At 40.0% G+C, this 12,450-nt stretch overlaps 4 protein-coding genes and 1 non-coding gene across 8 annotated transcripts in view; 1 reads left to right on the plus strand and 4 right to left on the minus strand.

The window, feature by feature from the left end:
* Nucleotides 1-312: 312 nt before the first annotated feature.
* On the minus strand, nt 313-974 carry LOC104822599. Its single transcript, XM_010553864.2, has one exon. It carries the CDS (start codon nt 887-889, stop codon nt 416-418), a length of 474 nt encoding a protein of 157 aa, XP_010552166.1. The 5' UTR covers nt 890-974; the 3' UTR covers nt 313-415.
* A 2,106-nt stretch (nt 975-3,080) lies between these two features.
* LOC104822600 (heterodimeric geranylgeranyl pyrophosphate synthase large subunit 1, chloroplastic-like) lies at nt 3,081-4,506 on the plus strand. The gene is made up of 2 exons (XM_010553865.1): nt 3,081-3,619; nt 3,687-4,506. The coding sequence occupies exons 1-2, from the start codon at nt 3,203-3,205 to the stop codon at nt 4,272-4,274; spliced, it is 1,005 nt and encodes a 334-aa protein (XP_010552167.1). The 5' UTR covers nt 3,081-3,202; the 3' UTR covers nt 4,275-4,506.
* A 2,229-nt stretch (nt 4,507-6,735) lies between these two features.
* TRNAG-GCC lies at nt 6,736-6,806 on the minus strand. Its single transcript has one exon. It is a non-coding gene; the product is annotated as a tRNA-Gly (tRNA).
* Nucleotides 6,807-6,931: 125 nt separating this feature from the next.
* On the minus strand, nt 6,932-9,420 carry LOC104822601. Of its 2 annotated transcripts, none has more exons than XM_010553866.1 (5): nt 8,841-9,420; nt 8,163-8,690; nt 7,809-7,958; nt 7,398-7,583; nt 6,932-7,270 (listed from the first exon to the last, which is right to left on the minus strand). In XM_010553866.1, exons 1-5 carry the CDS (start codon nt 9,339-9,341, stop codon nt 7,190-7,192), a joined length of 1,446 nt encoding a protein of 481 aa, XP_010552168.1. In that variant the 5' UTR covers nt 9,342-9,420; the 3' UTR covers nt 6,932-7,189. The 2 variants fall into 2 exon arrangements, with proteins under 2 accessions (XP_010552168.1, XP_010552169.1); XM_010553867.1 differs by having other exon boundaries at nt 8,163-8,612; nt 8,763-9,420.
* A 492-nt stretch (nt 9,421-9,912) lies between these two features.
* Nucleotides 9,913-12,450, minus strand: part of LOC104822602 (polyadenylate-binding protein-interacting protein 9-like) — a 3,205-nt gene continuing 667 nt past the window's right edge. For all 3 annotated transcript variants that reach the window (XM_010553870.1, XM_010553871.1, XM_010553872.1), the window contains exons 3-12: nt 12,128-12,418; nt 11,802-11,918; nt 11,673-11,717; nt 11,226-11,298; nt 11,029-11,141; nt 10,886-10,945; nt 10,715-10,762; nt 10,510-10,578; nt 10,293-10,354; nt 9,913-10,195 (exon numbers count right to left, since the gene is read on the minus strand). In XM_010553870.1, the coding sequence (XP_010552172.1) occupies nt 10,135-10,195; nt 10,293-10,354; nt 10,510-10,578; nt 10,715-10,762; nt 10,886-10,945; nt 11,029-11,141; nt 11,226-11,298; nt 11,673-11,717; nt 11,802-11,918; nt 12,128-12,418 (939 nt within the window). In that variant the 3' untranslated portion in view covers nt 9,913-10,134. The remainder of the gene's footprint in view (nt 10,196-10,292; nt 10,355-10,509; nt 10,579-10,714; nt 10,763-10,885; nt 10,946-11,028; nt 11,142-11,225; nt 11,299-11,672; nt 11,718-11,801; nt 11,919-12,127; nt 12,419-12,450) is intronic.

Consider the following 12,450-nt stretch of genomic DNA (forward strand, 5'->3'; position numbering starts at 1 on the left):
CGTAGAAATAAACATGGAATCAAACAATAATGTGAGCACTAAACTAAACTCTTTCAACGCAAAGACATTTTTCTAATCATTATTATCGATGAAATAGTGATATTTTTGTTGTTAATGAAATAATAATATTTATTTATAGAACTACGAACATCATGACAAAACATTGAAATCACCTGTTCACTAATTTTAATGTTTAATATCAAGATGTGTTCCGTGCGTGTGTGTATACATACATATTATAAGGTAAAAAATCAGTCAAATAAGTTTTTAATTGAAATGGATATCAATATAATTCATAAACATTCGATCATATCATACAATATTTTAAATTTGACGAGAAATCGAATTGGTTAAAAACGAGACATACAAGGACGTGATATACAGACAAGAGTTACATAGCAAAACAACATGAAACCTACACAAAAATTACGTCATTGGTCTGATCTTGCCACAGCTCATAGCAGAATTGCTGCTCCTCAAACGCGACCTCGTAGTTCATTTGAGAATAGCCGTCGAATCCTCCAATTTCACGAACGTTGTTACCATCCGCACCATCCATGCAAGATACCGAATACCAACTCATCATCATGTCATCATCGCTCTGTAACGAAAGCATGGCATCGACCAGCCCGAAATCATCGAAGCGATCCCGTGGCTCCGGAAATTCGCATCCTTCCACTTGTTTTTCGAAACGGGATCTGTCGGTTTCCTCCACGTTCGGACAGTCTAACGAGGTCGTGTTAATCTCGGCCTCTAACGATCTCATCACTCGGTTCAGTTGCTCTTCGTCCTCGCTGATATCATCGTCTAGAGATGATTCTTCGAGAAGCGACATGATGATCGAATCGTTGATCTCCATGTCTTCGAATTCATATTGAACAGACGCCATTTTCTTACAAAAGGGTGGTTTTTAAAAACGGATCTTTGTATCAAATGTGAAAGATCAAATAGCTTTGGAAGTTCTGGTCTGAGTCATAAACCACAAGAACTAACGATCTTATATATATAGGCATATGGTGTTTATAAGGTATATTGGCACATGGGTTTGCCCCCACACCGCTAATCATGTGCTCATGTGCATCTAATTAGTGGACAATCATAAATAATACAACGCCTCTTTTAATTATTATTATTTTTGTTCTATGCGAATAATCATGATAATAAAGAATATGTATGATCACTGGCTTTTGGCCTAACTGATGATGGACCGACGAGGGGACATAACTAATTCAGATATTTGCAATTAAATTATTAGTTGGAGGTCGAATTCAATGTCTTTGCAATGGAACTCCGCGAGCAGGCAAGATCTTGCAAGCTCGGTGCATGCATAGCCCCATAAAGATATGGTTTCAGACAGATCTTGAAGCAAAGATGAGACATGTATAGTGCTCTTTGTTTTCCAATAAATTAATGAGGGGACAATATTAAACAGATGAAAAATAATATTATAGTTTGTTGTACCATATAATATATATATATATATATATATATATATATATATATATGCTGCTCCTCTTGCGGCCTTAGCCAATTACGTTGCGTCTAGGCAGAACTGACAACGAGTCTGCAGGTCGATATTTCTTCCTTTCGAAACTTCGAACTCGAGTTTTAATCAATGATGCTGAGCTTGTGATCATGATATGTATGCGTCAAATCTCGCTTCGATATTATTAAGCCATACTCGGTCTCTCCCTATCATTTTTAGAGTGAAATTGATGAGATCGTCACACATGTTTCCTTTAAATCATGTTTGAAGTGATTATAAGATTGCGATGGATGAGTCCTTGGCTTCCCCTGCCACCGTTCCACGCCAAGTTTTTTTTTATAACTAGGAGATTCACTGGATCTCGGCTTACTTCACTCCTTTAGTTTTAGAATCAATCTTTAATCACGTAATTAATTACTGTCTCTAAGCAAGTTCTACAATGAATATAATGTACATTAATTCTGAAAGTACTAGCTAGTGTACAACTCACAAGGCAAGTTTCATTCAAAAGCATTCAAGCTATATTCACATTTGTACAAACTCAATGTTTTTTTTTTGTTAATGTACAACAAACTCAATGTTTAAATGGTTGATATTAAAACGACTAAGAATGAACGGATATTGAGATTATATATATATATATGTATATCGGTAAATATATGAAATAAATTCATATAACATTATAATAATAAAGTAGAAACAACCACTTCCGATGAGAAAAAAATATTATAAAATTTTAGATACACGAACGAAAATTGTAAAATGAATGGGATTTTATAATATAAAACAATGGTTGTGAGAATTACATGCCGACACCATTCTATTATTAATCTATACGTATGGATATGCGATATACAAGCATGCATGCATAGATAGGTACGTGTCACATGCGAATGTCCGACGTTGGAGAATAAATGATTTGACCGAATAAACGGGATCCGAAAGGGATTAGCACGAGTGGTGGACGTGGAATAACAAAATATTATTAGTTTTTATAAACAAAATATTATTATTATTATCATTATCATTATTATTATTGACGAATATATGGAGCCTTTCTTCAACGCACCAGACGAAATGCTTTATGCACATAGGCATAGATAGCCACTCCACTAATCTTTTATTTTATTTTATTTTATAAATATATATTCGTCTTTTGCATATATATTTTTATTTTTGTTCATATATACAAATGTTTCCTACAATATTAAAAGATGCCCTCTCATATTTTCCAAGGGAGCCTTTAACCTTGTAACGGAAACATTGAAACCCTAACATGGCATGCTGCATGAACGACATTTCCTCAAAACTATCACATATTCACATGCATAAATGTTTCAGTATATTTTTAAATTATAACTGCTAATAAATTCTAACGTGAAATATAGTGCACAATATTTCAATTTATACACTTTATATTGAAGAAAACTCTCTTTAAAAAAAAATAATTTTCAGATTCATCCGATTATTTTTTTTAGATATCCAATATATTCATGTACGAATATGGATATCAAATTATAAAAATCGAATCATTTAAATACAAATTCAAATACACTATAAACTGTTGAGAATTGAGATAGTCCATGTTCTCAGGATCCCCACAATACTCCCTGGTTCTTAGGGAACTGTTAGGCTTCTATGGGTTGAATTTCTTGAAAAGAGGAATACGTACAAATCTGAGTATTTTCCTCCTTCGAAATTCATCAATCTGTATGTATGTTCCTTCAAAATCCCAGGAGACGATCCGTACCAAAACCTTCCCTCAATCACTCACCCTTCCTGCGCCTCTCCTCGGGTCACAACACTGTCGATGAAAACGATAATCCCTCCTTTGATTTCAGGCGCTACGTGCTCGAAAAGGCTGAATCCATCGACGAGGCCCTAGATGCCGCTGTTCCGCTCAAGGAGCCGCTCAAGATCCACGAGGCCATGCGTTACTCGTTGCTCGAGGGAGGCAAGCGGGTCAGGCCGGTCCTCTGTCTAGCCGCTTGCGAGCTTTTGGGTGGCCACGAGGCTACAGCCATGCCTGCTGCCTGTGCCATCGAGATGATCCACACCGCTTGCCTCATCCACGACGACCTGCCGTGCATGGACGATGCAGACCTCCGCCGTGGAAAACACGCTAACCATAAGGTAAATACATCAAGGGCATGTCCCAAACGTTTATGCTACTGAATCTGTACCATTCTTCCAACCGCAGGTGTTTGGAGAAGCCATAGCCGTTTTGGCTGGAGATGCGTTTATCTCACTGGCATTTGAGCACATGACTGCAGCGACGCGAGGCGTGGATCCCGAGAGGATGATCTGTGCCGTGAGAGAACTGGCTAAGGCGATCGGGACAAAAGGGCTAGTGGCGGGACAAGTGGTGGATATGAGCAGCGGAGGGCTGAACCCGGGGGAAGTGGGGCTGGAAGAACTGGAGTTCATCCATGTCCACAAGACGGCGGTTTTGCTGGAAGCATCGGCAGTTCTTGGGGCGATAATGGGAGGCGGATCGGACGAGGAGATAGAGAAGCTGAGAAAGTTTGCCAGACATGTGGGGCTAATGTTTCAGGTGGTGGATGATATCTTAGACGTGACGAAATCCTCGGAGGAACTGGGGAAGAATGCAGGGAAAGACGTGGCATCCGACAAGCTGACATATCCGAAGCTGATGGGTCTGGAGAAATCGAAGGAATTCGCGGATAAGCTGAACGCAGAAGCGTTGAAGCAGCTCCGATGGTTTGATTCGGACAAAGCTGCTCCTCTTGCGGCCTTAGCCAATTACGTTGCGTCTAGGCAGAACTGACAACGAGTCTGCAGGTCGATATTTCTTCCTTTCGAAACTTCGAACTCGAGTTTTAATCAATGATGCTGAGCTTGTGATCATGATATGTATGCGTCAAATCTCGCTTCGATATTATTAAGCCATACTCGGTCTCTCCCTATCATTTTTAGAGTGAAATTGATGAGATCGTCACACATGTTTCCTTTAAATCATGTTTGAAGTGATTATAAGATTGCGATGGATGAGTCCTTGGCTTCCCCTGCCACCGTTCCACGCCAAGTTTTTTTTTATAACTAGGAGATTCACTGGATCTCGGCTTACTTCACTCCTTTAGTTTTAGAATCAATCTTTAATCACGTAATTAATTACTGTCTCTAAGCAAGTTCTACAATGAATATAGTGATTAACCTCAAGGAAAAACCCAACGACACATGAACTCTTTGTACGTAAATCCTAATCCCCTTTGATTACTGTGAAAACGTGTGAAAATGTTCTTCCCTGTTGTTATTTTATTTTCCATAAATAAAATTTCAATTAATACCCCGGTAATAAACGATTGTCGCCCGAGCTATGAAAAAACAGAACACATTGTTGTCCGAATGAAACGAGTTTGTGTTTTGTTATCCAGATTAATAAACTTCGAAACTATCTCACGAGGGTTCAAAATAGACTATTAGAAATAGGGGGGAATGATGCATGGAAGACTTATTCTTCGAACCGTTTTCGTAGCGGGAAATAAAGGGTATAAATTAGGGGTGGCCATTTAAGAACCGAATTGAATCTAAATGGATAAGATATAACCGTATCCGACATTAAAACCGAATGGTTATAATTTCTTTAAACCTAAAAAAACCAAAATCGAATCGAATAAAAAAAATAACCCTTGAAAAAATGATTTTTTCTACAAAAATGAAATCGAATCCAAACGAAATTTATATAAAAATCGAATAGTTATAATTTTTCTATAACCAAAATAACCGAATCCGAATATAACCGAACCGAACCCGAAACGAAATCCGAAAGGACCACCTAGTATTATAAATGGTTAAGTTTTTTAGAGTTTTTGGATTTAAAAAAACTAAAAAAATAACCAATCATTTTTTTTATAAAGTTGGTTTTTATGAAAAAACTTGAAAAACCAATTCGATGAAAAATCAACTAAAAACTAAAAAACTCTCTTTTTTTTTATTTATTTCCAAAAGCAAAACCCAACAACTAAAACTTAAAACCAAAAATTCAAAATAAAAAATAGTACCATTCAAAGTCAAACCCAAAGATTACGGTCTCCATTACCAGTATTAGTTTTCATCGTATCAATTACCCCTTGATATGATGATAAACGTTTTATAGGGAAATAACTGCATAAATTTCAGTAAGATTTAAGTTATATCTACATTCAAATTAAGATATATAATTGTCTATTATATATATATATATCACAACCGGAGCAAATTTCTTTGTTACATTTCCAAAATGAAGAATAAAAGTTTCTTATATACAAAGGAAAACAAAAACATAAAAGAAAAACCTAAAACGGGGTGAGCAAAAAATAAAATAAAAACCAGACTATATCAACCCAAGATATTTGACGGGTACTTAACCGGTCATGTAGTCTAATTCTTAATATTCACATATATACATATATATATTTATATACTGATTAGGAAACCGTCATCATTAATCACCACCGCAGCCGCCACCGCCACCATCGCAATCTCCACCTCCGCAAGCTCCACCACCGCCTCCGTAACCACCGGAAGCGTCGGCCACCGTAAAACCTCCCACAGTACCAGCCGCCACCGTCAATATATACAACGATTCCTCCGTCTCTGGTGCCAATGTTTCTTTTGCCTGTTTCCACGTCACCGTATCTCTGCCCGTACACATCCGTACGGCTCGCCGGTGGCGGAGGCTCCGGCAGCTTTGTCTTGCGAGTGATGTAATAAATTAACATTATTAGCACCACTGCCAAAATGCCTCCTCCTACTACTCCCACGGCAACATCGCTCATATTTTTCCTTCTCTTTCTTTTTTTTTTTTTGAAACCAATCAATCATATATAATAACATAATCCAAAGTCGTAGACTGAAAATTATTTATTTTATTCTTTGTTCTTCTTTTCTTTACTTGCAAGGAACCGACAAGCTTGCAAAGAGATAATAACCGGTGGTTTTTTAATCAGGAAAAATCTCAACGAAGACTGATTCTTCGTACTTCTCCATGTGTAAACAAATTTATGTTTGACCACATTACAGCTTTTTAAACAATGAATAAAATTATCGTCCGTTATTGTAATGTTGATTGTATTTGCTAATGGACAAAATACGGAATATACGAAACATTATACAGGATATTTGAACATCTAATTCTTTAATTGGATAAATTTATGTGGGTGTGTATATATATGCAAATAATACTTTTTACTTGGATTTCAACCCATGGAAAATGAAATTAAAAAAAATAAAGACAAAAATAAAACTTTTGCACCAGCCGGGAATCGAACCCGGGTCTGTACCGTGGCAGGGTACTATTCTACCACTAGACCACTGGTGCCCTTCAAAATGTTTAGATTTAAAATATCACAGTTTCAATGGAGAAAAATTATTACCATTTTTTTATATAAAAAAAATCTCTACATGAACAAGAGTCTAAATGAACGGGAAGGAAAATTTCAGGCATGAAACAAATTGAATCGTGCAACGAATGGAGGGAAGGACAGTGCCATTATTACAAAACCCTGAAAATTAACATAAGGGTCTAAAAGGGTACAAAAGAAGACCGAAAGCCAAATCCGAGCATTTGCTTTTGAAGGAAACTTGGAAACTGGTAACGTCTAAAGATGTTGGCAGAGAGATCAGATCAACAAGACAACGAATCTCATTCTCGTTCGCTGAGAACATACATACGTTTAGAAAGTTTTCTGCTTTGTAACCTTTTTATTTGTATTGCTGTGAAACCTCCCAAACGAGCTTGTCCATGAACTGGCATTTCCTGTCGAAGCCCCAACCAGGGTTGCTCTGCATTTGTCAAAGTTTCATATCATCAAAAATTAACCACCTTCAGATTCTTGCGTTTTCTCGGGAAATGGGAGAAAACGAGACGAGGTTATAAGAGTGAGATGGAGAATCTGGGTCAGAGACGGACCTGAAGGGTAAGAACAGCACGATCGGTGAATCGTTTTACCGAATCAGGAGCGCTTTGGGGAAGCGTTTTAGCGACTCTTTCAAGCTCTTCGTTCTGTTTCTTAGCGGTAACCCGATCAGGCCCACTGTAGTGATCGACAATCTCTTTAATCAGGGGTGCCCTCTCCATCACCTCATTGATAGCTTCCTGTTAAACCATGAAAACCCAAATGAAAAATGAAAGAGATAACCTAACATGGCTTTAACACAAACCAACCTTCTTCTTTTTGCACACATTCTGCTATATCTATACATCTACGGTATATAGCTTTATGCAATAAGCAGATACAGATTGATCAAAGTAAAGGACGGACTTTGGAGAATGCATTCACCCAATAGCTTTGACTATGTAAAAGCAAAAAAAAACCAGTACCTCCCATTCTTCTTGGCTCTGGATTCCTTCATAACTCATTATGAAAGGCTTCACCTTTTCGAGGCAATCACGAAGAGACATTGGTGGCTTCTCATCGATATCAGGGTTTGATTCAAAGTCTGCCATCAGATATTCCGGCTCACACTCAATCTGCAAAGTCAAGAAATGAATGCCACATCCATCAATGCAAACCCGGCATTTTGATGAGAAAAAAAGCCTCAACAATGCCAAAATATCAGCTACCATCGATCAGAAACGTGACCTGAAGTTGGAACATGTCCCTATCTCATTCTGAAAGTAAGAAATTCTATGTTTTTTTTTCTCTCACAACCAAAAGAGAAAACATGAGTTTACCATCAGATTGGTTTCGTAGGCGTCAACATAGGCATCCATAGCAGTATCAGGCAAAACATCGTCGCATATCTCTTCGAAACGTTCCATCAACTCGTCCATCCTCTCAGGACCAACCCTCTTAGCAAACTTCTCTCCATCAGCATTGTCCCCCACAAACACACTCATAGCTTCGGCCTCAATCTCTTCCTCTGACTTTCCATCTCTCCATCCTTCTCTATTTCCTCCTCTCCCGCTTCCTATCCCCCTTCCTCTCTCCCTCCCTCTCCCTCTCCTCACAGCATGCCTCGGACTTCCCTGAGATTCACTCTTCCCGAATCGCTGCTGCTGCTGCGCCTGAGCTCTGCGGATATGGCGGTTCTCTTCCTGCACCTGCTGCGCAGGACCAGTTTCTGTCGCGGGTTTTCCCCGACCAGCTCCGCTTCCGAACACATTTGCCCGATTGGAATGAAGATTTTCACTTCCTAGCGCACCGAATATGTCGGAAGGCAGATTAACTTTCCCAGATTCAGACGCCGTCGATTCCTTGATCTCCTGCAACTTCACAAAGATGGGTTGTTTCGGTGGCTGCGGCGGGCGGGCATTTGCCCGATTGGAATGAAGATTTTCACTTCCTAGCGCACCGAATATGTCGGAAGGCAGATTAACTTTCCCAGATTCAGACGCCGTCGATTCCTTGATCTCCTGCAACTTCACAAAGATGGGTTGTTTCGGTGGCTGCGGCGGCTGCTCCCCCGGCGGCGGCGGAGGAGGAGGAGAATCGGCGGAGAAAGATGGACCCGGGGCTGGTCCGGCCGCGCCTCGGCCGCGCCCGACGCCGGGAGAAACCGGTCTGATGGACGAAACGAACGAGGAAAACGCTGGAGAAATTGGGTCCGATCCGATCGGTCGACCACGACCGTGACCATGTCCGACCGATGGCGGCGGTTCCGGCGAGTCACGTTTTGGGTTCTCCGGTTCACTGGGGTTTCCCGGCGCCTGACTAAAATCGAATTGGCCACGTCCTACGGATAATCCTCCATCGCCGGTAGCAGCTCCGCGGCCGCGTCCTCGGCCGTGTCCGCCGGAGGAGGAGGAGGAGAAATGGGAGGTGGGTCGGATGAGAAAAGGGGACTGGTTGGCTACGGATGCAAGGTTATACCCATTAGGATTGGGCAATCTTCTTCCTATAGCTCCTCTCATCTGATGATTCTCCAGGCAAAGATCGGGGATGACGAAGAGTGATGATCTAGGGTTTTGTCATTTGTGTTTCTCTAAGTGGGGGGAAGGGGTTTGCAGAGGGAACGATGTCGTTTAGATGACTATTCTTTGGATAATTGTAGGATTGGCCCCTATAGTTTCCGAAAATGATGGGAAAGGGATCAATGTTTAGCCATTGATTGAGAAGCCCAATAATATTTACAACGCCAGTCCAAACCAGTAATCTTCATATACTGTATAACTGGATCATCAAGTTGGTCATGTCTTGAGGGTGAACCATAGGCTCTGTATTAATCATATCCGTGTAAACTTAAGATATGTTCAATCTTGGAAGATGAGACAACGAAGATTGAGACACTGTTACAATGGTTGTCTGAGATTCATGCAGTTCACGATTGCAAGAAAACTAGTATATATATGCAGTGAATTGTCTGTATATCGACTGGTGTATCGACTTTTTGTGAGATTTTTTTGCAGGAACTTTGATGTTTCACCAGATCCATAAAGCGTTTGAGAGTAGCAACTGTTCCAAAATTCTTGGAAAACTTAGAAGTGAAACTCAAGAACCAAAGTGCTCCAAAATTCTTGGATTAACCATTACAAACAATGTCTCAGCTGAGAGAAAGTGAAATGAGACTAACAAGAACTTCGAATTTAGAAGCGTGCTGTTTCATGGCTATGAGAGAAAAGAGTGGCCGGAAAATAACTGAAGAGATGAAATGATGGATCATCATCCCGTCATGAACAACAGGGGGCTCGGAAAAAGGTTGGTCTCTTACTCGGTTGATGAAGAGCGAGAGATGCGTGGCCTCACGGGTGTCTTTGAAGGGCTTACCCTGAGAAACCCGAAGAAATATTCAGTTTTCGATTCAACTGAAAGTTTCAAAGAACGTGTATTATTGTAAGGGTTCATTTCTCGGAAGGGAAGAAGACCTTATAGGTTGTGTCCCGAGGACCATTCCACTGCAGCTGAGCGCTTTAACCGCACTTTCCGCCTGTTCATCCAAGAAGAAAGCAGAAGACAGAAAGAGATCATGCGTAAATTTATAGGTGAAAACTGTTGAAACTGTCGGGTTCAGAGTTCAGACAGAAAGCTCTAATCCTCGGGGGAAAAAAAACAAATATAGGAGAATAAATTGAAGAGATTTACCGTAGCAAATTCGACAAAAGCTATGCGAGTTGAATGCATTTGGTCGCCGAGAAGCCTCAGGTGGGTTACCTGTAAATTAAAGACAAATGCTTCAAGTGTTCTTCCTCTTAAAAGGGTCATGTTACATAACAAAACTTATGTTCTGTCCTGAAAGAGAAGTGATTACCAGAAGATATAATAAATAAAACTTGTGTTCTTTTCTTACCTCACCACATGTGGATTCAAAGAAGGTTGTAACATCAGCTTGTGAGACCTGCAGTTAAGGGAGAATCTTAAACTGAGGACAAATCTACAAGGGATATAGCCATGTGTATGTGTGTGTATATCTACAAATCACATAAAGAAAGACAACAAATTTTCTGCAACAATGAGTTACCTTCTTGTCAATGTTTGTGCAGTAAACAGTCCTTGTACACATCTCCCTTTCATCTTCAGACTGAATTCATCCCAAAAGTAATTAAAAGAGGACTTGTTTTACAACTCAAAAACTTTATCAAAATTGATAAATAGTTCTCTTACCCGAGGGAGAAAGGTAGGGTTCACGGGAAGGATGGCGGTTTTCGAGGGTAAAACCCTAACCGGGTAATACCCGAGCATCGTCCCACCAAGGCTTAAAGCCAAACGTGCGCCTTCTGTTGAAACAAAATATTTCATTAAGTGAATAGATGACTCTACATAAAAGTCGGGCCGATACAGAGAATTTGCAAAGGACTTACGCTCATATGCAAACTCGACAAATGCAAAGCGGAGAACTGAATGTGGATCTCCACAGATTCGGCAATCAACAACCTTCGAAACAAAAAAACTCGGGTGTTACTTCACAAACATAAGAAGTCTCACACTTTGCCAAGAACATCTGTAATAAGTTTTCAACTCCAAAAACTTGATGAATCTAAGCATTTTCTATAGTTGTCACCAAAGAAATCTGATCAATCCAACTCTCCTGACCCATCACCAGATTCAGACAAAATCTAATAATGGATTCCATAAGATCCAAAAAGGATGGCATTGTCACCCAAGAAATGCATCACCAAAGACCAAAAGAGAAGGATAAAACCAGCGAAAAATAAGCAAATTAGACTAAAATGTTGAAATGAAAACGAGCCTTAGATGCAAATCTGAAATGCAAAGCAACAAAAGCGAGTAAAGCATTCCCGACTTACTTGCCCGCAACTGCTAAACAGTTCAGCAAGAAGCTCTTCTGAAACCTAAAACCAATTATGAAGCAAATTTCAGGTACAGAGCCATAAGCATGTCCATTCGAAGACTACAGAGATTATGAATGAACTTACACTCTGATCGATATCAGAAACATATATTGTTCGTCTAACACTATCTTCTCTCTGAGCCTTATTAGCTCTTCCAGTAAATCTCCTTCTTCCTCCTCCCTGGCCATAATTATTTCTCCTCTGTAGCAGCAAGCAACAAGATGAACAGAGATAAGTCGTGCAAGATCAAATATTCATTACTAATCACCATGGATGATAACATACCATCACTCAGAAACCAGCATTCAACATCTTCCGCGCTCAAACAATATAATAAGACTCCAAAAGATCTCGACTTTATATGATCTTATGAGCTTATTACAATATTTATATATAAGAAAAGTGATTACCCTCCTGATATTGCCATCCTTCTTGTCGCCAGAGTAAAATTCATCATCCGATGGCTTCTTTGGGGACACGAAATCGTCAGCCGACAGCAGCTGATTGAATTCTCCCTCTTGATTGTTCTTCTGGTTGTAGTGAGAAGGGAAAAACTCCTTGGCCAAAGGATTCAGCTGCTTGATCATCGACACAAGTTTCTGCATACCATCCAACTGGGACTCGGGTTGGAGCTCGGACTCGGTTCTACACTCAACGCTCGAGCTCTTCTCATCTCCGACACAACCGCCGTCGCCGACGATCTTGTCGCCGCCCGGGAATCGAACCCGGGTCT

The sequence above is a fragment of the Tarenaya hassleriana genome, unplaced genomic scaffold (genome assembly GCF_000463585.1).
Source record: "Tarenaya hassleriana unplaced genomic scaffold, ASM46358v1 Cleome37, whole genome shotgun sequence".
NCBI classification, from domain to species: Eukaryota; Viridiplantae; Streptophyta; class Magnoliopsida; order Brassicales; family Cleomaceae; genus Tarenaya; species Tarenaya hassleriana.